General features: G+C 47.5%; 1 protein-coding gene across 1 annotated transcript in view; it reads right to left on the bottom strand.

Moving 5' to 3' along the window:
• The window catches only part of LOC141083685 (histidine--tRNA ligase, cytoplasmic-like), a 62,186-nt gene that overhangs the window by 6,202 nt on the left and 32,154 nt on the right, over positions 1 to 23,830 (bottom strand). The window contains exons 3-9 of the mRNA XM_073568080.1: positions 19,414 to 19,533; positions 18,344 to 18,439; positions 17,983 to 18,108; positions 16,701 to 16,808; positions 6,592 to 6,690; positions 6,214 to 6,307; positions 5,268 to 5,395 (exon numbers count right to left, since the gene is read on the bottom strand). Of these exons, the coding sequence (XP_073424181.1) occupies positions 5,268 to 5,395; positions 6,214 to 6,307; positions 6,592 to 6,690; positions 16,701 to 16,808; positions 17,983 to 18,108; positions 18,344 to 18,439; positions 19,414 to 19,533 (771 nt within the window). The remainder of the gene's footprint in view (positions 1 to 5,267; positions 5,396 to 6,213; positions 6,308 to 6,591; positions 6,691 to 16,700; positions 16,809 to 17,982; positions 18,109 to 18,343; positions 18,440 to 19,413; positions 19,534 to 23,830) is intronic.

The raw sequence follows: 23,830 nt of genomic DNA, 5'->3' as shown, positions 1-23,830 counted from the left end.
CTGAATGACCTGATTGGACAAACCTGATTCTCTCAGAATCGCGGCCTCAACGGCCATGCCGTTAAACTCAGAGACCGAGAATTCTCGTGGTAAAGGGGGCCTTGCGAGAGAAGATCTGGACGGTCTGGAAGCCTCCAGGGGGCGTCCGCAAGCATGTTCACCAGTTGGCTGTCTTGGCCAGTCTGGAGCCACCAGAATCACTGTGATGCCTTCCGATTTTATCTTCTTGACCACTCTTGGGATCAAGGCAAGAGGCGGACACAGATCAGGAAGTTGGAACTGGGACCACGGAATTACTAGGGCTTCGCAAGCGACGGCTAGAGGGTCCCTGGACCTGGCTACGAAGCCCAGAACTTTGTGGTTCATCCGAGATGCCATGAGATCGACATCCGGTGAGCCACAGCGCTGGCATATCTGATTGAAGACTGTGGGATGAAGAGCCCATTCGCCTGATGCTAGGCCCTGACAACTCAGGAAGTCGGCTGCCCAATTTTCCACCCCTGGAATGTGAACAGTGGAGATCGCCGGAACGTAACGTTCTGCCCAACGCAATATCTTTGACACTTCTGACATTACTTGCCTGCTGCGCATGCCACCCTGGTGGTTTATGTACGCCACAGCCGTGGCGTTGTTCAATTGAATGCGGACTGTCTTGCCTACAAGGAGAGGCTGCCAGCGGAGAAGGGCAAGAAAGATTGCTCTGATCTCCAGGAGATTGATGGGGAGGACAGCTTCCTGGGAATTCCAGCGTCCTTGGGCCGTTCTCTGATGGAAAACCACTCCCCAACCTAGAAGGCTGGCATCGGTGGTGATGACTTGCCACCGAAGCGGAAGAAAGGACCTCCCTTGTAGAACTGACGCTGGCATTGCCCAGCAAGTCAGGGATTGCCTCACTTTGAGAGGGAGGAGAATGGGACGGTCCAGAGACCACGTGGTTTTGTCCCAGGCTGAGAGAAGGGACAGCTGGAGGGGGCGGAGGTGAAATTGTGCAAAGGGCACTGCTTCCATGGAAGCTACCATCTTCCCCAGAACCTTCATGCAGGTTCGGAGGGGAAAGGGCGTTGGCCGTTTAAGGGTTCGGACTCCCTTGCAAAGGGCCGCAAATTTGTCCCTCGGAAGAAACACACGGGCTAGATTCGTGTCGAATTCCATGCCCAGAAAGGTCAGTCGGTGAGTAGGGATAAGGATGGATTTCTCTTTGTTGACTAACCATCTGAGTCGGGCAAGGGTATCCAGAGTTATCTGAAGACTTTGAAGGCAGTCTAGGTGGGACGACCCCTTGATGAACAGATAGTCTAAATAAGGGATAATAAGAATCCCTCTGGAATGGAAAATAGCCATGACTGTTGCCATCACCTTCGTGAAGACACGGGGAGCGGAAGCAAGGCCGAAGGGCAGGGCCGTGAACTGATAATGATTTTCCTGTATCACAAAGCGAAGATATTTCTGATGTTGCAAACAAACCGGGATGTGAAGGTAGGCATCCCGTATGTCCACAGAGCAGAGAAATTCTCCGGGTTCCATTGAGGCTATCACCGATCGAAGGGACTCCATTTTGAAGTGGAAGATCTTCACGAGGCGATTGAGCAATTTGAGGTCCAGGATTGGGCGAAGGGAGCAGTCTTTCTTCGGAACTACGAAAAGATTTGAGTAGAAACCTGAAAACCGTTCGTTTGGAGGCACGTGAACGATAACTTCGGCGGCAAGAAGGGAGGAGACGGCCTGAAAGAACCCTGGAATCTGGGACCGCTGTCTTGGAGGTCGAGACAGGAAAAACGTGTGTGTGGTGGGGGGGGGGGAAATCAAATTCGATTTTGTATCTGGATGCGATGATTTTCCTGACCCAAGCGTCGTCGACAACAGACAGCCAAGCGTCCCTGAAAAAGGAAAGTCTGCCTCCCACCCTGGAAAGATTTCGAGGTGGGGGTGACCCGTCACTTGGAGGAAAACCTACCGGAACGGGCGCCTGAAGACCTGGAGTATTGTCCTCTCGATCTCCAGCGTGGAGCGGGTTTGCAAGATGGTTTTTTCTGCTCCCGCTCCCTAGAGGCGGAAGGCCGATCTTGCTGGGCAGATCTCTCTGTGGAAGAGAAGGGACGAAAAGGCCTAAACAGCTGAAAACCTTTTCTGTTAACAAAATGTTTAGGTCGAGACAGGGGAAGAGAAGTGCTTTTACCACCAGTGGCATCGGAAATTATCTGATCCAGCTTGGCTCCAAAGAGCCTAGAACCATGGAATGGCAGGTTGGTAAGCAACTTTTTAGAAGTGGTATCCTCATTCCATTACTTTAGCCAAAGGACTTGGCGTATGGCTACTATGTTTCTGTTAGCCCTTGCTACGCACCCGGCCGCATCCAAGGAGGCGGCCAAAAGGTATTTACCCGCATGATTAATTTGATCTGCCAGATCTGTCAACTCGTCCTGAGGAGCTGCCGCTAAGATGTCCCTGCGAAGAATTTTAGCCCAAGCTGAAATGATTTTCGCCACCCAGGCGTATGCGAAAATAGGACAGAGGGAGGCGCCAGATGCCTCAAAAATTGATTTTGCCAGAGATTCTGCCTGTCTGTTGGATCCTTAAGCGATGCCCCATCTGGGAGGGATAGAACCATCTTAGAGGCTATGCGAGAAAAAGGAGGATCCACTTCGGGAGCTTTGGTCCATTTTGTGAGCAAATCCACATCAAAGGGGTACAGCACATCCAAGTACCTGCGGACTGAGAAGTGTTGCTCAAGGTGCTCCCAATGTTTGGATAGTGTAGTATCGAACTCTTTGTGGTTTGGAAAGGTCTGGAATGGAGGCCTTGCTCGTTTAAAGGGGACAGAACATTCCTGAGGAGGGGCCTTATCTTGCTTGATTTCAAGGGTTTGGAAGATAGCCGAAAGGAGACTATCGACCATGTCCCGTGTTTTAGATATGTTATCTGCTTCAGAACTAGATCCCGATTGGGAATCGTCGTCTGACCTAAGGTCGTCTTCTGAAGGAGAAGGAAACCTGGGTGAAGCAGGAGGGCCCCGCGAGCTGGAGGATGAGCTAGACAGAGCCCGCTTCCTAGAACTCCCACCTGGTCTGTCCCTCTGAAGGTCGCAGTCATGTGCGGGCGACTCACCGCGAGAGGCGGTCGGCACACAGGTGGCTGTAGATAGTTGAGGTAAACGTTCTAGGACATGGACCAGGGACTGAGAGACTTTAGTCAGATCAGAGACCGACTGAGACATTGCAACGGCCCACTCTGTGGGGGTGGAGTGGCCTCCTCCCGGGAATCGGTGTGCTCCTGAGAGTCCGACATAGCTGAAGGGCTGCAGGACGGGAAGAAGGGAGATGACTGACCTGATGCCCACTTCTTTTTACAGCGTGCAAAGGCGTAGTGAGTAGCGGTGGGTCTAAAACTGAGAGCCCTTGAAGGGTTGAGCATAGGTAGGCTGCACCGTATGGCCGCACGAAATAGGGAGGAGAGCCAATTTTGAGCCTCAGAGCAGAGCCTACCGAGAATCTGACGAGGAGCAGGACGCTGAAGTGTCCCCAAGCAGCGCAGGAAGTGAAGAAAAGTTGCAGAGGAAGCTGGCTGACGAACTCGGTGGGAGGAGATTAGTGCCAGAGCGTGGTTGGATAAAGACAGCGGAGGGGCGTGGTAAGCAGGGGGGCTGACGCCCCTAAAGAGAAAGGCGCCTTGTGATGGGCTAAAAAGAGCGCGAAAAAAGCGCGCTCAGATAGTGGAAATGAGCGCGCTCAGAGTGGGGAGGAAGGAGCCTTTTGAAAGTGAAAGTAACGCGGTCTCCTCCCCGCCTGAGTTTCTACACCGAGAAGATAAGATGCCCGCGGCGCCGATATATAAAGGTGATCTTGCGCTTACACCGCTCTGAAACACCCCCCCCCCACCCCCCCGAGTGTTAAATCACCGGCTGATGTGTCCCCCTGCATAGAAAGGTGCGCGGCTGAGGATGAGGCGCGCGGCTGGCAGGGGTGGGAGATTCAAAGAGGGAGTGGAACTGAAGGTGCTCCCTGAGACATGCGGGGCTGGAGGGATCGTTCAGAGTCTTACCTGGCATCCCTGAAGAGGATGACCACAGGTGCCCATGCGTAGAAGGAAGGCCGCTGGGAAAGGTCCTCTTACCCGCATCATGCAGAAGACGGCATTATCCTCTTGTTATAAGAAAAGGAGGTGACCACAGACGACCGCAGTCTTCGTCTCAGCCCTGTCCCGGGAGAGGGGTGAGGAGGTGTTTTGGCAAGGACCGGCCACCTGTCATCAGACCATAGCACCCGAGGGTGATAGGGAAAAGGTCCTGCCTGCAGTACTGAGAGTTGCGATGTGGGTGAGTGACACCACACTGCTCGCTCAGCCGCCTGATATGGGAAATCAGGGTGGTACTTACACCCTGTTTCCCGATGGCGAACCTGAAAAATAAATGAGAAAAGATTAAAAACGTTCGACTAAAACCCTAAATGGAAAAAGAAATCATAACTGCGGATCTGGGAAGATCCCGGTCCGCCTCCTACAGACACTAAGCACAAACTGAGGTTCTTGGTGCCTGTCGGTGGGTGTATACTGCCGGGGAAGAGCCAATTTTCTTGTTTTTGCATAGTGTCAGCCTCCTAGCAGCAGCAGCATACACCCATGGTAATCTGTGTCCCCCAATGAAGCGATAAAGAAAGAAAAACCCTTACACGACAGAACTCGGGATTGGGTTAATCAAGAATGATATATGCTCAGTCGTCATAAATCCACTGGAGAAACAGGTGCCAAAGTTATTAAGTAAATCTCTGTCAGAGTACCATAATCAGAAATATACACCAGCTTAAACTGGCAAAGAATTCCCCAATGATGAACACCAATTTCAGCTTCAATTAAAGGAAAACTGTCGGGATGCATTCATTCACACCACTTTCAGCTATGCTTTGTACACATTTTAGAAAAGTGCAGAAGTGCTAAAATCTTTGACTTTTTACCCAGAAAAACTGGCCTCAAGCCTTTAGTGAATCCCCACCCCACGGCGAGAAAGAAAATGCTGCAGATTTCCTTGCAGAAATTGCTGTGACTGAAAATCGGTACCATTCATGTGAGTGGGAAGAGTTGTAGAACTTTTTGCAACTAAATCTGCAGACTGAGTTTATGCTTGGTATTTTTGCGATGAGGAGAAACACAGATAATTGGGACCATACCATTCACCAATGCAATAGGGACCAACAAAACCCCTGGGTTCAGCTGACATTAACCCACGTGTATAGGGCCATTACAGTGTGCTCACCAAGGTTATAACAGTACCCCACCTTATCCGTAACTCCAAATAGTTCCAGGTACTGAAAGAGTGTTTTCATGTCATTCAGTCCTTCTAGTGCCAGCTTGTTCTTTGAGAGTTTAGAGTCCTTTAAAAGCTTCTCGATAAGAGCCAATCCACCTAAAATGTGTTACAATATTTAGGTTAGTAAACATGGAAATTGCAACAAGGACAAGTTGTGGTTACTGATCTGCAAATTACAAAATAGGGAAACAAAATTTTCAAAACCTCTTGATTTATTCAGTATCGAGTATGAGCGCAATTTGCAGAAATCACACACTTACAGCCTTGTCCGCCATCATGAATGACCTCATGCCGACACGCTCAAAGGCTGCCATAGTGCAGAGTAAGCCACAAGTGAATGCTAGAACAGAGGTCCATCCCCTTCATCAAGGAATCCCACGTTTGTCTTTAGTGGGATAGCCAGTAATGGGTCTAGAGACCACATGGGCAACACCATGAAGCGGCCTTCACGAGGGAATGTGATAGGGGCCATATTTCAACACAACACCAACAGGTTGCATTGTTACTTGTGCTACTGTGAGCAGTTTGTGTAGCACAAAACTTTCTACCATGGTCTAACATCAATGTTTCCCAAACTCCAGTCCTCACGATCCCCCCAACAGATCATGTTTTTAGGATTTCCTTGGTATTGCACAGTTTCTGATGACTTAATCTTACGTGTTTCTGGCATAACTGCCCTTAGTTATACAATATTCTTATTCGATGATTAAGGGCAGTTCTACTGGAAACACTTAAAAAGAACTTAAGAAAACAAAAATGCAAAAACAAAAACTGGCCCGGTTGTGAAAGTCCTCTTTGAAGAAGTTTGTGGACTGAACCATTCTGCTGCGCCACCATAACATCAGTGGGTTTGTGACCATACAATAGAACTGGCGAGGCTTGACAGTTCATAGATCTATCAACGCCTGACTTACCATTATTTTGGACATATTCCCCAATCAGGTCAGCAGCCTCCGATGCCAGTCCCTTTTCTCCCACCATTTCATTCTTCACCTCTTCCCATGGTGTCTGAAAAGGAGGAATTACGACTATGGTAATGACACTTCTAAAATGGGAATAGCAGCTGTCAGATGTTAATGTTCAAGCAATTGTGCAGAGGAACTGACTTATTAACAAAAATACTTGAGAATGTATAATCAATTAGTACTGGCTAGCAATTAGTATTGGGTCTCATAATATTGTCATTGGTATGAAAGTATGCTGGAAATACTGTCTGAATACAGTAAAGCATAGGAGCGCTGTACAGCGGACATTTTCATTGTGCAAAATAAACGTTATAGGATTATTTTTACCTTGTCTAATTTATCCACCGAAGAGCAAATTGTTCGGAATTTTATGTCCGGTACACCACACACTGCAAACATCCCATCCAAAATTCTCCTGTCATTTACCTGCATGGAAAAATGTAATGATGAAATTTCCATAATGACAGAAAACAGGATTTTTGGGTTGCTTACCGTAAAATCTGTTTCTCGGAGCCTTCATTGGGGGACACAGAAACCAAGGGTGTATGCTGCTGCCACTAGGAGGCTGACACTATGCAAATAAAAAAGTTAGCTCCTCCTCCCCAGTATACACCTCACCGACAGGAAGATATCCAGTTAGTGAGAAAGCAGTAGGAGAAACAGAATAGAGAACAGACAACTCAACTGTAATCATAAGACACATAGCAAATAACAGGAGTTGCAGAACATGGGAGGGTGCTGTGTCCCCCAATGAAGGCTCCGAGAAACAGATTTTACGGTAAGCAACCCAAAAATCCTGTTTTCTCCATCGCTTCATTGGGGGACACAGAAACCATGGGACGTCCCAAATTAGTCCCTGGGGAGGGAAAGCAAACTTCCATCAGGTCAGCGGACTTACCACCGCTGCCTGCAGGATCCTTCTACCTAGGCTGGCCTCCGCCGAAGCGTAGGTGTGGCCCCTGTAGAATTTCACAAACGTGTGAACAGAAGACCAGATTGCAGCTTGCAAAGCTGCAACGCGGAAGCTCTGTGGTGCACCGCCAAGGAAGCACCCACTGCCCGGGTAGAGTGAGCTCTAATTCCAGGAGGGACCACTCGATGCTTGACCCGGTAGGCTTCCAAATTTGCCGATCTGATCCAGCGAGCAATAGTAGCATTGGAGGCCGGCTAACCTTTCCGCGCACCATCTGGAATGACGAAGAGAGAGTCTGTCTTCCGCAAGGGAGTCGTCCTAGCGAGGTAGACTTTCATCGCCCTGACCAGGTCTAGCTTGTTCAAGGAGCGTTGAAGAGGATGAGTTGGACCTGGACAAAAGGACGGGAGAACAACATCCTCATACAGGTGGAAAGTAGACACCACCTTAGGAAGGAAAGAGGGCGGAGGCCGCAGGACCACCTTATCCTGGTGGAGTACCAAGAAAGGGGAGCAACAAGAAAGGGCAGCCAATTCTGACACGCGCCGGATGGAGGTGATGGCCACCAAGAACGCTACTTTCCAGGAGAGAAGGGATAGGAAAAACTTCCCTGAGAGGTTGGAAGGGTGGACCTTGCAGAACCTCGAGAACCAGATTAAGATCCCATGGATCCACAGTCGCACGGTACGGAGGTGCCGCATGAGCCACTCCCTGAAGAAAGGTTTTGACCTGCGGAAGGGAGGCCAACGTCTTCTGGAACAGAATGGAAAGCGCCAAGACTTGACCTTTTAAAGAGCTGAGGGCAAGGCCCGTATCAAGGCCTGTCTGGAGGAACGCCAGGACAGAAGGGAGTGAAAAGGACATGGGCGGAATGTCATTGGCCTCGCACCAAGGGAAATAGGCCTTCCACGTACGATAATAAATTTTGGAAGACGAAGGCTTTCTAGCCCGGACATGGTGTGAATAACCAGATCCGAAAAACCTGACCGTTTCAGAACCGCGGTCTCAACAGCCACGCCGTTAAATTGAGCGGCCGAGAATTGGGGTGGCAAATCAGACCCTGAGACAGCAGATCTGCTCTGTCTGGAAGCTTCCAGGGGGCGTCCGCGAGCAGGTTGACGATGGCCGCGAACCAATCCGGAGCGATGAGGATGACTGGGACCCCTACCGCCTTGATTTTCTTCAACAGCTTGGGAAGAAGAGGAAGGGGAGGGAACAGATAGGGGAGCTTGAACTGAGACCAGGGAGTGGTCAGAGCATCGGCGCCCACTGCGAGAGGATCTCGGGCCCTTGATACGAACTGTGGGACTTTCCCGTTCAGGGGAGACGCCAGCAGATGTACGTCCGGAGTCCCCAAACAACGGCAAAACTGATGAAAGACGCCCGGATGTAAGGACCACTCTCCCGCTGCGAGACCCTCGCGGCCGAGAAAATCGGCGGCCCAGTTGTCCACGCTGGGAATGTGCACCGCAGAAATCGCTGGGACTGATACCTGTGCCCAGTGAAGAATCTTGGACACTACCGCTGAGGAACTTCGTGTCCCCCCTTGGTGATAGACATATGCCACCGCTGTGTCATTGTCTGTCTGAATTCGGATTGCCGACCGCTGAGGAGCCATTCCCAGTGAATGAGAGATAGATAAATCGCCCTTATCTCGAGGACGTTGATGGGCAGGGTTGTCTTTTGAGTCGACCACCGACCATGAACAGTGTGATTGCGAAACACTGCACCCCAGCCGAGAGGACTGGCATCCGTTGTCACAAACTGCTAGTGAATTGGGAGGAATGACCTGCCCAGAGAAATGAGATGTGACGTCAGATCCCAATTGAGGGATTGTTTGACCCGGGGCGAAAGGAGAATTGGCCGATCTAGGGAAATGACAGACCTGTTCCACTGAGACAGGATGGTCTATTGAAGCGGTGCTGGGTGAAATTCGGCAAAGGGAACCGCTTCGGCCGTCGCCACCATGTTTCCTAAGACTTTCATGGCTGACCGGAGAGATGGAGGCCGTGTGCTCTGCAGTGATCGTACATCTCGCCGCAGAGATATCATCTTTTCTTGTGGAAGAAAAATTCTCGATCGACAGGTGTCGAACGATAGGCCTAGAAACACAAGACGTTGTGTCGGAACAAGGCAGGACTTTTTTGTTGACAAGCCACCCGAAAATGGACAGGGTGTCGGAAACGATGGTATGACTTTGGTGAGACTGGTGAAAAGACAGAGCTTTGATCAGAATGTCGGAGGTACGGAAAGAGGACGAGACCTCTGATCTTTAACAAAACCATCAACGCCGCCATGATCTTTGTAAATACTCTGGGTACGGTGGCGAGACCGAACGGCAGTGCGACAAACTGGTAGTGGTCCAGGTGAATCGCGAAACGCAGGGATCTCCGATGGGAACTTGCAGAAGGGCATCTTGAATGTCTATTGAGCACATGAATTACTGCGCTTCCATGGAAGCGATTACTGAATGAAGAGACTCTATCCTGAAATGTCGTAGGCGAACTCTGTTATTCAGTAACTTGAGGTCCAGGATGGCTGGACCGCGCCGCCATTTTTTCAGTACTACAAACAGGTTGGAATAAAACCACGTGAAACATTCTGACTCGGGAATGGGCACGATCACCCCGGAACTAAGGAGGGAGGCGATGGATGCAAAGAAAACCCAGGAACTAAGGTAGGGTCCGGGGCCAAGAAGCGAACTTTATCTTGTATCCTGAGGATACAGCCTCCCTGACCCAAGAGTCTTCTACTGAGGCAAGCCAGAAGTCTGAGAAGAAAAAGGAGTCGACCGCCCAGTTGGGAAGGCGCCTCAGGTTTCGTTGATAGTCATGCTGATGTGGACCATCCAGTTCTGGACCTGGAGGATCTGCCTTGGGTGAGATCGCCAGGAGGGAGTGGACCTAAAGGAGACCTTGTTCCTATCCTGGCGTACTTGCGGCCTTTGTTGGTTGGAAGAGTATTCTGCCGTCACGAAGCGGCGGGAAGACCGAAAGGGCCGAAACTGACGCCTTGAGGGGGTCTACGAGGCTTGGACTGAGGGAGAAGAGAGCTGGTGTCTCCAGTGGCGTCTTAATAGTCGGGTCCAGCTGGGATCCGAAAAGACGCACTCCCCGAAAAGGCAGATTGGTAAGGGACTTTTTGAAGACCAATCCGCCTGCCAAGTGTTGAGTGAAATTGTACTCCGGATTACAACCACGTTGCTGGACGCTTGAGCAGTGCAGGACGCGGCATCAAAGGAGGCCGAGACTAGATAAACCCCCGCGTGGGAGATCTGGTTGGCTAGCTCGGCCAATCGCTCTGGTTGGGCTCTATCCAGAATGCCCTGACGGAGATCCTCCGCCCAAGTAGCTATGGCCTTTGCTACCCCAGTGGAAGCGAAGGCCGGGCTTAGCACCGTCGCAGCCACTTCAAATGCTGACTTTGCTAAAGATTCTATGATCCTGTCGTTAGAATCCTTTAGAGACGCCACACCTGAAATCGGAAAGACCATGTTGTTAGATAGTCTGGACACGGGAGCAATAACAGAGGGGGAAGCCGACCAGTTGTCGGTGAGCTCTTGAGAAAATGAATACAGCACGCCAAGGCGCTTCCCTCTTTGAAAGCGCCTGGTCGGATTTTCTCTTTCCCTGGCAGGGTGCTTGCCCAACTCAGAGTGCGAAGTGAAGACTCTGGAAGGTGTTTCTGCCCGTCTGAACGAAACCTCCTGATCTGAGGATTTTGCAGGGGAGTCTGTGATTTCGAAGGTGTGGTTAATCGCTGCAATGAGGTTCTATACCATAACCTTCATGTCCGCGTCATGGTCCGAATCCAGCTGTAAAATCTGTTCGGATGGCGCGTCTGAAAACGCCTCGCCTGACTAGACTGCTGGGAAGGACTATGCGGTGAGATGGGGCGAGTGGAGGATTCCGGCAGGAGATCCTGCCTGGGCCTTTTGCGGCTTATGCTGGCTGGCTTAAGCCCCCCGTTACACACTGCGATATCGCTAGCAATATCGCTGTAAAGTCACCGATTTTGTGACGTTGCAACGATATTGCTAGCGATATCGCTGCATGTGATACTTACCTCCGACCGGCTCTCCCGCTGGTTATCGCTGATCGCACGAGAAGCTCCTGGACCATTCCTCGTCGGCCACTTCCTGATGGGCTTCCTGTGGCGCCGACCAGCGACGCGTGGACGTGGGTGGGAGTTCGTCAGGATCGCCGCGTCTGACAGGTAAGTAGCGATCCCCGTCCCCTGCGATGTCGCTGGTGAGATCTGCCTGTGTGGCAGCTCACTAGCGACCACCTAGCGATGCACCAGCGATCTTGATCGCGTCATATCGCTGGTCGGGATTGCTGGTGCATCGCTAGGTGTAACGGTACCCTTAGATTGGGCCTCTTGTAACCTGCTGGATCCTGCAGAAGTGTCCAGTGGCACCTTTTCAAGAACGGCCGCTAGGGACTGAGACACCCTGGTGAGTTCTGCCACTGATTGTGATAGAGAAGAAGTCCAGCCAGGAATGGGGGGGGGATCACTCCCACGTTACGCAATAGATGGCTCCCGGGCGGCGACGGACTGAATAGGATTGCTGCAGTCTAGGCAGAGTACGATTGCACGTTAAGAACTTGACTAAAGTGCAAGTGGGAGCCGGAGGACGAGCACAAAGACTTAGGGATAGACATAATGAAGTAAGGTCCCTGAAGCAGTGCCGGAAGGTTGGGGGACAGAGTGGCAGAGGTGTTATTCTGCAGATGCAGAGCTACTCGCGGACCGGTGATACCCCCAGTAAGTGATGCTACACGGCTCGTCCGGCTTGCAGGCCCCAGCAGAGGAGAAAGGAGTCTGCTGACAGGCTGAAGAAAAAAAAAAAAAATGGCGGCAGCCTGAGGGGGGAGAAGAAAAGGAGTGCGCTCCCAGGGAAGACGATGGGAAGAGCCGGTGGGCGGGCCTAAAATGGGCGTGAAAGAAGCCCGTCTATGACTGAAGGCGGAGGGGGTGGCCGCGACGCAGGACAAGGCCACAACTGAAGCCGGGGCCTAAATTAACCGCGGCGACCTGCCGCGGTGACCGCTCCCGAGGACCGCCGCTGGCCGGGCGGGAGGGAATGTCGCCTAAAGATGAGAGGGAATAGCTGTGAAGCCGGGTCCTGGCATAAATGCGGCGGCTGCGGGGCGGCACGGAGGTCCCGCAGCCCTGCCACAGCGACCTCTCTGTGGTGCACCGCCTCCGTATGAAACTGCTGAGGACGCGATTCGGGGGCCCATCTGTGATCCGTTTGCTGAGTACCGTTAAAATCCAACGCTGTCTGATCCGTCAGAATGATGTCCGCGCCTCATCCAACCGACAGGCTCTGGTAGGAGAGTAGGTGGGAGACGGGGGGGGCGAGGACCATATGTGCTGAGCGCCCATGCTAGGCTCTTGGTCCTGCCGTGGAGCGCTATGAGGATACGGGGTGGCAGTTCACGCCGTACGCAGTCTCTTTGTGGGACTACAGATGTGACTATTCACTGTATCCCTCCGGAACCTGAAAAAAAAAAACGCACACTGAGGTAGATATGGGTCTAATGAAAGACCCGTGTCCACCTCCTACTGACACTAAGCTAAACTGGATATCTTACTTCCTGTCGGTGAGGTGTATACTGCGGAGGAGAAAACTTTTTTTATTTGCATAGTGTCAGCCTCCTAGTGGCAGCAGCATACACCCTTGGTTTCTGTGTCCCCCAATGAAGCGATAGAGAAAGAACTAATTTACAACAACTATTGCTATTGTAGCAATGCCAGGTAGGCTAGGGTTAGAGCTATAGTGTCGGATTAAGTAAGCCTGGCTAAGCTCTGCATATATTACCAGGCTGGGTGTTCATCTAAGTCGGTCTGCTGTGGAGGTTGAGCAAACTGGATGTGTGTTGGAGCAGAAGAGCGACGAGAAAGGCCAGAATCTCTTTACGAGACTGCACAGGGACTAGCTCAGCGGTGTCTGACGTAATCTTGGTCTGTGTTTAGTTAGTGAATGGACGAGGCTAGAAATTTATGTTTATGGTTTGTTTTGATACTGTGCAACCAGCAAAAAATAATTATCACATTGTTTTTGAAACTAGAATCCATTGACTATGTGAACCCTACCTACCGCGTACCCGAGAGTGAATCCCTATGTGTAGTGGAACAGCACATGTAGGCAAGGAATTTATTGCTAATCAGATATTCTGTCGCCCCATCTAACCAGGATGGCAATCGCTCATCAAAAGAGTAAAACGCTCATCTGGTGATTGGATCATTCATGCAGGCATAAATACCATTGGTTATCAGCAGTATATCACTCTACGTAAATGGGAGATGTGCTGCCCATAATGTGCTATTCTGTGTGCGCAAAACAATGATATTAGCGATCATTCTGTGAGCATACAATGAACATTAACCTGTCTAGACATGCCAGTAAATGACCACAGATCAGCTTGTATATAGCCTGGACCAGTCTTTATAAAGTGAACATAAATGAAGTTGGTTAAAAATGGTGGCCAATATCAGACACACTACAACGCCAGGCAGCATGTTGCTTGTGTTACTGTGAGAAACTTCTGGCCGAAATGTGTTACCGCGGCATGCAACATCTCCAGACTTGTCTTCCATTGAGCACAACTGGACAATTTTGCCCAGTAATTGCAAAGAGAGCTGCCAGAAGCAGATCTTGATATCCTCAAGCGCATTTAAGCGGCAGAACATTCCTCAGACAACCATTAATAACTTCACCGATAGCAGCCAAGTCTGTAAGTGCCGAGATTTGAGAGTGTGGCACATCTACTCAAATTGAGACGTTTTGAAACTTTTCTTTCCATTTTTTCATCATTTGCAGATCTGTAACATGTCTATCCATCTTGTGGTTTCCATAATTTTAGCTTTCCTTCTGGGTGTTGCAATTTTAATTTTGAGGAGTGTATTTACCACCATACTGCACTGGGCTACAAAAAAAAAGTCCCGATATGCATTAAACCGATGATGACCAAACAACTGATCATCTCACCAAACTCTCCCGACACTCTCAGGATGGCCAAACACTCCAATGTGATCTCTGCAAGAGCTGCTACCAGACTCCTCTGCCAGAGGGTTATCTCCTGAAGAACTAAAAGATCGGACAGCAAATTCTAGAGGCAGAATCCTTCTTTAACCTAATGTAAGATGAGTCAGGAGCCCCCCATACACAGACTGCTGACATTCCACCGATATTGTAGAGTTCAGTCGACTTTAGTCAAACGTGTGTGGGTCCCCATGATAGATCATGCACATATCCCCTATTTGAGAACCTCCGCTGTGCCCTCACCTATCACGACATCAATGCCCCATATTATCCAGATTGAATGGAGGGGTGCATCTATGTCATACCCGCCACCTCTACAATACATGTAAGTTTTCCATTAACCGTCTGCGCTCCACTATATTAATATCCTTCCATATAACCACTCATTGCACCACACAACTTTAATCTACCTTCACCTCTGATTTCTACATTCTCTATATCCATATACCCTTTACCCTACTATATTTTCTCCATACCACTTTATAAACATTTGATACTCAATATTTTTTTATTTCAATATATATTTTATACTTTATTATTGGAAATAAGTAGAACTTCCTTACTTTTAGGTCTCCACTCCCTACAGCTAAACACACTTGACTACATGATATCCTTTGATAACTCTGCTGGCATGTTTGTCCAAGTCTGATTTATGCCTGTTGTAAGCAGTTTTCTAATTTCTGTGTATGATTCCATAGTGTTCCTTGACCCTATGCAACCTTGATCCCTTCCCAGCCCCCCCCCCACTCCCACCTTTTTTCTTCCTCCATGAATCCCACCTCTTTTACCCATTTATTAGCTACTTATGTAATAATGCTTGTAAAATCCCTTCTCCTTCCCCTTTTTTGTATATTATTTTTGTACATACAGTGGGGGAAATAAGTATTTGATCCCTTGCTGATTTTGTAAGTTTTCCCACTGACAAAGACATGAACAGTCAGTCTATAATTTTAAGGGTAGGTTAATTTTAACATTGAGAGATAGAATATCAAAAATAAAATCCAGAAAATCACATTGTATAAATTATATAATTTGCATTTTGCAGTGAGAAATAAGTATTTGATCCCTCTGGCAAACAAGACTTTTTACTTGCTGGTAAAACCCTTGTTGGCAAGCACAGCAGTCAGACATTTTTTGTAGTTGATGATGAGGTTTGCGCACATGTCAGGAGGAATTTTGGTCCCACTCCTCTTTGCAGATCATCTCTAAATCATTAAGATTTTGAGGCTGTCGCTTGGCAACTCGGAGCTTCATCTCCCTCCATAAGTTTTCTATGGGATTAAGGTCTGGAGACTGGCTAGGCCACTCCATGATCTTAATGTGCTTCTTTTTGAGCCACTCCTTTGTTGCCTTGGCTGTATGTTTTGGGTCATTGTCTTGCTGGAAGACCCAGCCACGACCCATTTTTAATGTCCTGGTGAAGGGAAGGAGGTTGTCACTCAGGATTTTACGGTACATGGCTCCATGTGATTTTCTGGATTTAATTTTTAATATTCTCTCTCTCAATGTTAAAAATTAACCTGCATGCATCTGCAGTTCTCCAGACAAAGACTATGGGACTGCAGGAGATGGCCAATTACAGTAGGATCCTACCTACCCATAAATGCAAACTTTGCTGACAGAGGTGTCCATATTTACCCAGGAATAAAGACTTCAGCCTGAGAGAGGGATTCATATTAGATATGCAGGGACCCATCAGTTTTGAGACCACCTTGACGTTGGTTGATGGGCTTGCATGAATTTGCCAAATTATGTGCTAAGCGTCTCATTTTTTCCTAGTATTCAGAAGCCATATTGCTAATCATATTTCACATATTTCACATTGACATCCTTTAGCACGAGAGTGTGCAACTTTTTTTTATTTTATATGGAGGCAGCTGCTCCTAGTATGCACCTATTCACACTTCCTTGGATGTGCCAGTCTGTCTTATTATTTCTAAGTACCACTTTTAGCTATCTTAGTTCAGCCTCTCACTGCTTCCTTCAAAAGGACAACATGCAGTCTTCTTAATCAGTCGCTCATCGTGATTCCTCCGCTCATTGTGTCTTGGACATGGTGACTGACAGCTCAGTTATCCAATTTGGTGCAGAGGCGTGCTAAGCTGTCAGGTGTTTTGTAGGACAGCTCAGGCATCCAATCTGAGTCTGGGAGGTGCTGAGTTTTTCCAGTTCCTTAGCTGAGCTGTCAGTCCCAGACCTCTGCCAGACGTAGCATCTGCTCAGTGGTTTGTCTTGTATTTCTGTGCTTTTTTTTGTTATTTTGCGGCCTAACCTTGGACCTCGTTCTGACCATTCGTTTGCCTAGCCCCTTTTCGCTGATCCGCTATATTCTTGGTATTCTGACCTCGGACAGTGACCTGACTTCACCTTTTCCTTTTAGTTTACGTGTTTTCTTGGCATCTGATCCTGAAACTTTGACTACCCAACCTCATGGCCCGCCCGTGAGTAGTGACTAGTGTCACATCACCTTACCTTAATTAAAAAGTCTCCCAGCTCCAGTTCACTCAGGATTTCATGAACAATCTTCAGACATTCAGCATCAGGGATCATCGCATCATATTGTCCAGCAATGTCAAAGTCCTGGAGGCAAATGGAATAAACATTAGTTACTGTCACCACCTTATCGGCCAAATACCAGCTATAAAATTGTGCCGAATCTTGCCCTAGTTTTGCTGCTGCGCAATTACCCAAGTCGTGTAGCTCTACCATAAAAGCCTTCCATTCTCAGAATGGGAAGTGGGGCCTAGAAGTCAGATCCCACACTCAATCTTATGGTATATCCTAGCCACATACTACAATATTATGATAGGTAGACCGTATTAGGCAGGTGATAAAAAAAAAAAAAAAAAAATGTACTTGGGGAGTGTTCGAGATCCCCAATAATCCCTCTGCGCCTCTCCTCTGACATTCAACACCGACATGGAAACCAAGGCATGACATTGGTAATTCTGTTCATGAGCTCACAGCACAGCTCTTACATGGGCGAATATGTAGAGATTTCATATACAATACAAACAGCTCATATTTTACTCTACAAAAACAATGCATTTTCATACGGAATAAAACTTTTCTTTTTCTTTTAACCTAGAGGATGGAATAAAAGCTGTATGGCAGTCCGAGGTCCTCTAAGCCTTATCTACTACATGGACACTACAAAACAGACGGCTTTATATACTATCAGTTTTCCATGTATATTTTGTAGAAGACCAGAAAATTCCACTACCCTGACCAATATTAGAAACCTGACAAAATGGAGGATAAATGAAGCGAAAAACTAAATCATTTTTGCAATTGTGTTTCAATATAACTGCACCATTTGCCTTCTATATTTCCCTCTAGGTTGCAGTCTATTGCTGGCAGCAGAATGAGTTACCTGTGAATCCATCAGTGAGCTCGCTTCAACATAAATGCTTAACTTATCTTTTTCTGCGCTCTTCTAGGCCTACGTATTTCAACAGACCCCATGGACTTTGTGTTTGCAAATAAGCGGAGAGGAGCTCCGAAAAAAAACGGAGGAAAGAATTAAAAACGCTCCATTCAGAAATGAGCTCACTAACACATTCTAATTCAACTCATTCTGCAACCAGCGATGTGCAGGGAAACAAAGTAGCCTGCAAAAGCTGGAAAATGATTATCAGCACAAAATATATGCACTAAAGTAAAAAAAAAATAATCCCCAAACATGTCTATTACAAACACTCCTCTAAACGTCTCTATTGTAAAACTACAAGGATAGATTGTGTCTAAGACTTACACATTGGTAGAACTCTCTGTAGCGGCCTCTGGTCATGGCCGGGTTGTCCCTTCTGTAAACTTTAGCAATATGGTAACGCTTAATGTTGGTAATCTTGTTCATTGCCAAATAACGAGCAAACGGAACCTGGTGGCGGAGTGAAGGATTGCAACGCAGTGACACCAACAAAGGCTGGACAATGGACAAATTTTATATATATACACATTATATATACACACACAGAACTGAACTTGACTATTTGCCAGCATCATAGATTTTGACTGGGAAGATGGAGTGTGTGCTTCATGGTCTCTCCGGTCTAACGCCGGCCTCGCCGTTTCGATGTGAAAACTGAGGTTGATCACCTCTTTTTAAAGGATACAGTAAGATCATAACGCAGAGACAGCAATTCACCACCCTGATCTTTCAGGTCATATATAAGCTTAGAGTCTTCTCCATACTTTCCGGTTAGTGTTTCCTAAAAAAAAAATGGGAGATCAGATGTCTTACTTAATAAAAACTGAAAATGAGAAGTCCATGCTACCCGAGCCAGACATGGTACACAAGACAGCTTTTCTACAAAAGCTACATTTGGCTGAGCCTGATTTCTACCACACCCCTAATAACAGCTCCATACATGTGAAAGGGGCATCCTGGAGGAAGGATTTAGGAGGGGACACAAGTGATGCGGTCCCTTTATTCTCAGAATCAGCTGGGTACAAGACGTCGGATCACCACCCATCATATAGTGATTCCCTAGTGCACTGGCAATTACCATACATTTAGCTATGATGTTCTGATTGCAGCTTTTGGTGAACAATTAGATGCACAGGAGCCGCAGATGACTCAAATATCTCTATATTTATGGGTTATGGCAGAGGCATCCATTCTGCAGCATATCACATTCGTCCTCTTTCCACTACCTGCTTATACAGAGTTACTGTAAAAATCCCAGCGATTACCCATCTCATGTCTTTAGCGAGCACACAAAGCCTGTCACTGCTCCGTTACCTTTTTCGTGTACTAATATAAGGTGGAGCGCCACTTTCCTGTAATATTTATTACACCGCATTAATATGTTACCAAGCTCAGCACTGAGGACTGATCAGTAAAGTGCTGGGAACACGCGGTTATCCTCAGACACTGGGGGGGGGGGGGGGGGGGGGGAACAGGCTTTCTTCTTGTTCTGGCCTTTCCTGGTTGGGCTTTTCAGCAGCTCTAATAAATTGCAACTATAATCATGGACACCTGAAGTCTTCCCAGCGTATTCTTCCCCACGGGGTCGTGTAGGAAACCTCACATCATACAACAGCTCTTCAAAGTCATTATTCAGTCCCTAAATCTAAGACCAGTCTTCACCCAAGTGGTTGTACCAAGATACAATACATCTGCAAGAGAGGAAGTGCTACGTTCAGAACACACGGATGACGGAAATCACTGACCGATCCTTACCTTCAGCTCAAATACAGGCGTGTCGATGGTCTCAGCACCATGGCGCTTAAAGCAGTTGATAATCGTGTTGAAAACCTTCTCTCGAATGGCCATCTGTTTCGGATTATAATCTCTTGTACCCTAAGAAAAAAAAAACAAGCATGTACAGTGACTTGCAAATATATATTTATATTTTACACACAGGCATTTTTCAGGTTTTGCTACCTCACAACCTGGAATTTCACAGGGTTTTCTGAGGGTTTGCATCAGTGAATATAAGGAACATACCTACAACTGAACATTTGATTTTCTTTTTATTGTAAAGCAAAAAAAAAAAAAAATAGGACAAAATTACTGAAAACTTTAGTGTGCATAATTATTCACCTCCATAAAGTCAGTACTTTGTAGAGCCTCCTTTTGCAGAAATTACAGCTGCAAGTCACTTTGGATAAGTCTCTATGAGCTTTCCACTGGGATTTTTTCCCATTCCTGAATGCAAAACTGCTCCAGCTCCTTCAAGTTAGATGGTTTCCACTGGTGAAGAGCAATCTTCAAGTCTGACAACAAATTCTCGATTGGATTAAGATCTGGGCTTTTACTAGGCCACTCCAAAATATTTACAAAAGTTTCCCCTTAAACCAGTAGAATGTTATTTTAGAACTATGCTTTGGGTAATTGTCTTCTTGGAAGATGAACCTCGGTCCCAGTGTCAAATCACTGACAGATTGAAACCGGTTTTTCTCAAGAATATCCCCGTGTTTCACACCATCCATCTTCCCCTCAACTCAGACCATTTTCCCTGTCCCTGCTGCCGAAAAACAGCCCCACAGCATGATGTTACCACCACTTTTCACAGTGTGGATGGTGTTCTTGGGGTGATGAGCTGTGTTGGTTTGACGCCAGGCATATCGTTTACTTTGGTGGTCAAAAAGTTCAATTTTGGGTTCTTACGACTACAGCACTGTCCTACATACATTTGGGGAGCCTCACATGTCTTTTGGCAAACTCAAAACGAGCCTTACCATTTGGGTGTGTAAGTAAAGGCTTTTTTCTGCCCACTCTTCCATAAAAGCCACCTTTATGGAGTACAGCTATTTGTGGTCTTATATATGCAGAGCTCACAAGTCTCTGCTTGGGAACTCTGCAGCTCCTTCAGGGTTACCTTTGGCCTCTGTGTTGGCCGTCTTATTAATGAAATAAAACAAAACAAAAAAAAACAAATTGCAGCTCAGGGTAAAAAATATGGTTCAAGACTTTATTCCATCAAAAAATATAAACATATTCAAGACACGGTATACAAAGGGCAACGAGTTTCAAACATGCCCGTTCTTTGTCAAAGTCTTGAATCATATATATATATTTTTTTTTTTAACCAGGAGCGGAATTTGTTTTCTTTTTCCCTTATACATTGCACGAATGGTCGGCTCGTGGTTTCTGTGCAGACTGGAGATTATTCATGGTGAGCTGGCAATCTCCTTTTTCTTTTCTTTTCTTATTAATGCCTTCCACGCTGAGAGTTTTGGTGGGTGACCCCCTCTTGGCAGATTTCTGGTGGTGCCATGTTCTTTCCATTTGATATAGATTTGATGATGCTCTCGAGCATCGGATATTTTTTTTTTTTATATTACCCATCCCTGACTTGTTCTTCTCAACAACTTTGTCCCTGGTCTTGCAGATCTCCTTGGTCTTCATGGTGATGTTTGGTTAGTGGTGCCTCTTGTTAATGATGTTGCAGCCTCTATGGTTAAGGTAAAAAGTACACTGTATATACTGACAGACATGTGACACTTAGATTTCACACAGGTTTACGTCCTGTCACGTGACTTATGAGAGTAACTGCCTTCAGTAGAAATTTTTAGGTGCTTCAACGCAAAAGGGGTGAATACATATGCACAATTTGTAGTTATTTGATCTCAAATATAATTTATGCCAATATTCTCACCAACTTACACCATTCTCCGTGGACATGGCTAAATCAATGTAATGCTGAGCTGTTAGTGCACTTGGAATGAAGACTAGGGAGCTCCAGCTACCATAGAGTATGCCACCCCCAAACCATAACCCAGGAGTAGGACCATTGTGATGTTCCTTCATAAAGGTTTACATGTCATGGCACACATGGACTCAAGATCAATTTCCAGCTATGATTGTGTCCAAGACAAAAGCACGACTCATCACTGAAGAGGATAGACCTCTGTCAATGGATAGACCTCTGTCAATGAACCACATGTAACTGGCCTTCTTGCTCGTAGCCCAATGTCATGCAGACGTCTTTGTAACCTACATGTGCTATCATGGCCTGTAGCATCTCCAGACTTGTCTCCCATTAAGCACATAGGGGACATCATTAGTCGGCAAAGGCAGCTGCCAGCAGCAGATGTTGATTATTTCCATGCTCAACTGCGTTCTTCATGGCAGAACATTCCTCACACTAACATTTGTAATATCGCTGATCGCAGCCGACTGTAAATGCAGGGATTTCTGTTTATGCACGTGGCGCGTTTTTACTCGATACTGCATAAATTGAGATGTTCTGAAAATTTTGCTTCCATTTTTTTCTTTATCAGCAGTGAGAATTGCTCACTCAGCTTCATGCACATTGCGAATACTAACATTCTGTGTGGCCTATGACTCGCCCCCAGAGGCCGTGGGGTACTCGGTGCCGGGCCCATGACTTCAATGGGAGATGTCACAGTGGCAGTGACCTGGTCCGTGGCCTCAGGCAGTCAATGTAAAAGGGGTAGAGTGATGGGGATAAAGTTGTTGAGATGATTCATGACGCCACCTGTAGTTTCTGGTAAGTTTGACCAGCGCTGCAGGGTTGTTTCTCTGAGACAGATGGTATGGTGCAGCAATGATGTTGAAGCTCCCCACAAGTGTAGCCTGCTTCGGGGACTCCTTGCTATCATGTCCCGGCTCACCTACGCTGCTGTTGTGCCCCCAAGTCTTAGATGGGAATAAAGTGGTGACGACTTCTATTCCTCCGGTTTCTGCTGCAGGAACATCAGTATCCATACAACCTCGGGGACCGGACCCTGGCCATGCACTTCAAACTTGAGGAAGGGTTCCACTCCGACCCTAGTCCTTAGTTCTCTTCTTCTGCTTATGTCCCGTACTAAACTATCTTCCTTCTGAAGAATCAGGCTTTCTATGGCTCTTTCCTGTGCCAGCAGCTCCATGTCACAGGAGTCTGCTGCAGCACTTCCTTCACTCCATCCCTCTCAGGGGATCTTCTCTCACAGACTGACCTTTTCCTAATATTCTCCTCTCTTGTGCAGTCTAAGCTCCACCCACCTCCCAGCACTCTTCATGTTCCAAGCAGGGAGCCACCAAGGTTGCTCTGCTACACTACTGGTGTGCGTGTGGGATGTGAGTGTTGGAGTGTGGTCAGGTGTCTCCACCTTACCTGGATAGTGGGGTACCACACCTCAGGAGGAGGTGTAGTACCTCTGTGACGACTGAACCCTCAGGGGCGCCACACCTACACAGGGCTTTATGGAACAATTTGGGGACATTGGTAGATATCACTGCACTACGTGCATTGCTCTAATGATATGGACACTTTAGGTTCAAGTAAAGGTGAATGCATTGACAGCTACAGAAATCTACAAATCTAGAAACAATGCCCTGCAAGGCTGTAAAGGTGGTAGGGGCACATTAAAATAAACATCTCAACCAAATGATAGCTATAAGAAAACATTTACACAAATATATTTAACATGGATGGGGATAATCTGAAAAGATGGATTTTTGGTTCTTACCGTAAAATCTCTTTCTTGGAGCCTTCATTGGGGGACACAGAATACCATGGGTGTAGGCTGCTGCTGCTAGGAGGCTGACACTATGCAAAACAAGAAAATTAGCTCCTCCCCGACAGTATACACCCACCGACAGGCACTAGGCACCTCAGTTGGTGAAAAAGCAGTAGGAGAAGCAACGAAACCACTCTAAACATATGTACCAACCCAACAAGGGACTCAAAGACCCAACTCGGTACAATTTAAACAGGGAGGGTGCTGTGTCCCCCAATGAAGGCTCCAAGAAAGAGATTTTACGGTAAGAACCAAAAATCCATCTTTCTTTATCGCCTTATTGGGGGACACAGAATACCATGGGACGTTCCAAAGCAGTCCCAAGGGCGGTAACAGCAATAAGGAACGAAAGAACAGGAAGGGTTTAGGTTGGCCGGTTCGCCACCGCCGCCTGCAGAACCTTCCTACCAACAACCGCATCAGACGAGGCCTGGGTATGAACCCTGTAGAACCTTGCAAAGGTGTGCAAGGACGACCAGGTAGCGGCCCTGCAAATTTGTAAGGCCGAGGCCTGGTGACGAACGGCCCACGACGCCGCCACGGCTTGGGTGGTGTGAGCTCTCACTCCCGGAGGGGGCCGTTTTTCTTGTAGCCGGTACGCTTCCAGAATGGTAGAACGAATCCAG

This window comes from Dendrobates tinctorius, unplaced genomic scaffold (genome assembly GCF_039654945.1).
Source record: "Dendrobates tinctorius isolate UK_male_01 unplaced genomic scaffold, ASM3965494v1 ptg000020l, whole genome shotgun sequence".
Lineage (NCBI taxonomy): Eukaryota > Metazoa > Chordata > Amphibia > Anura > Dendrobatidae > Dendrobates > Dendrobates tinctorius.
The sequence above is the reverse complement of the archived record's forward strand: the minus strand, read 5'-3'. Positions and strand labels throughout refer to the sequence as shown.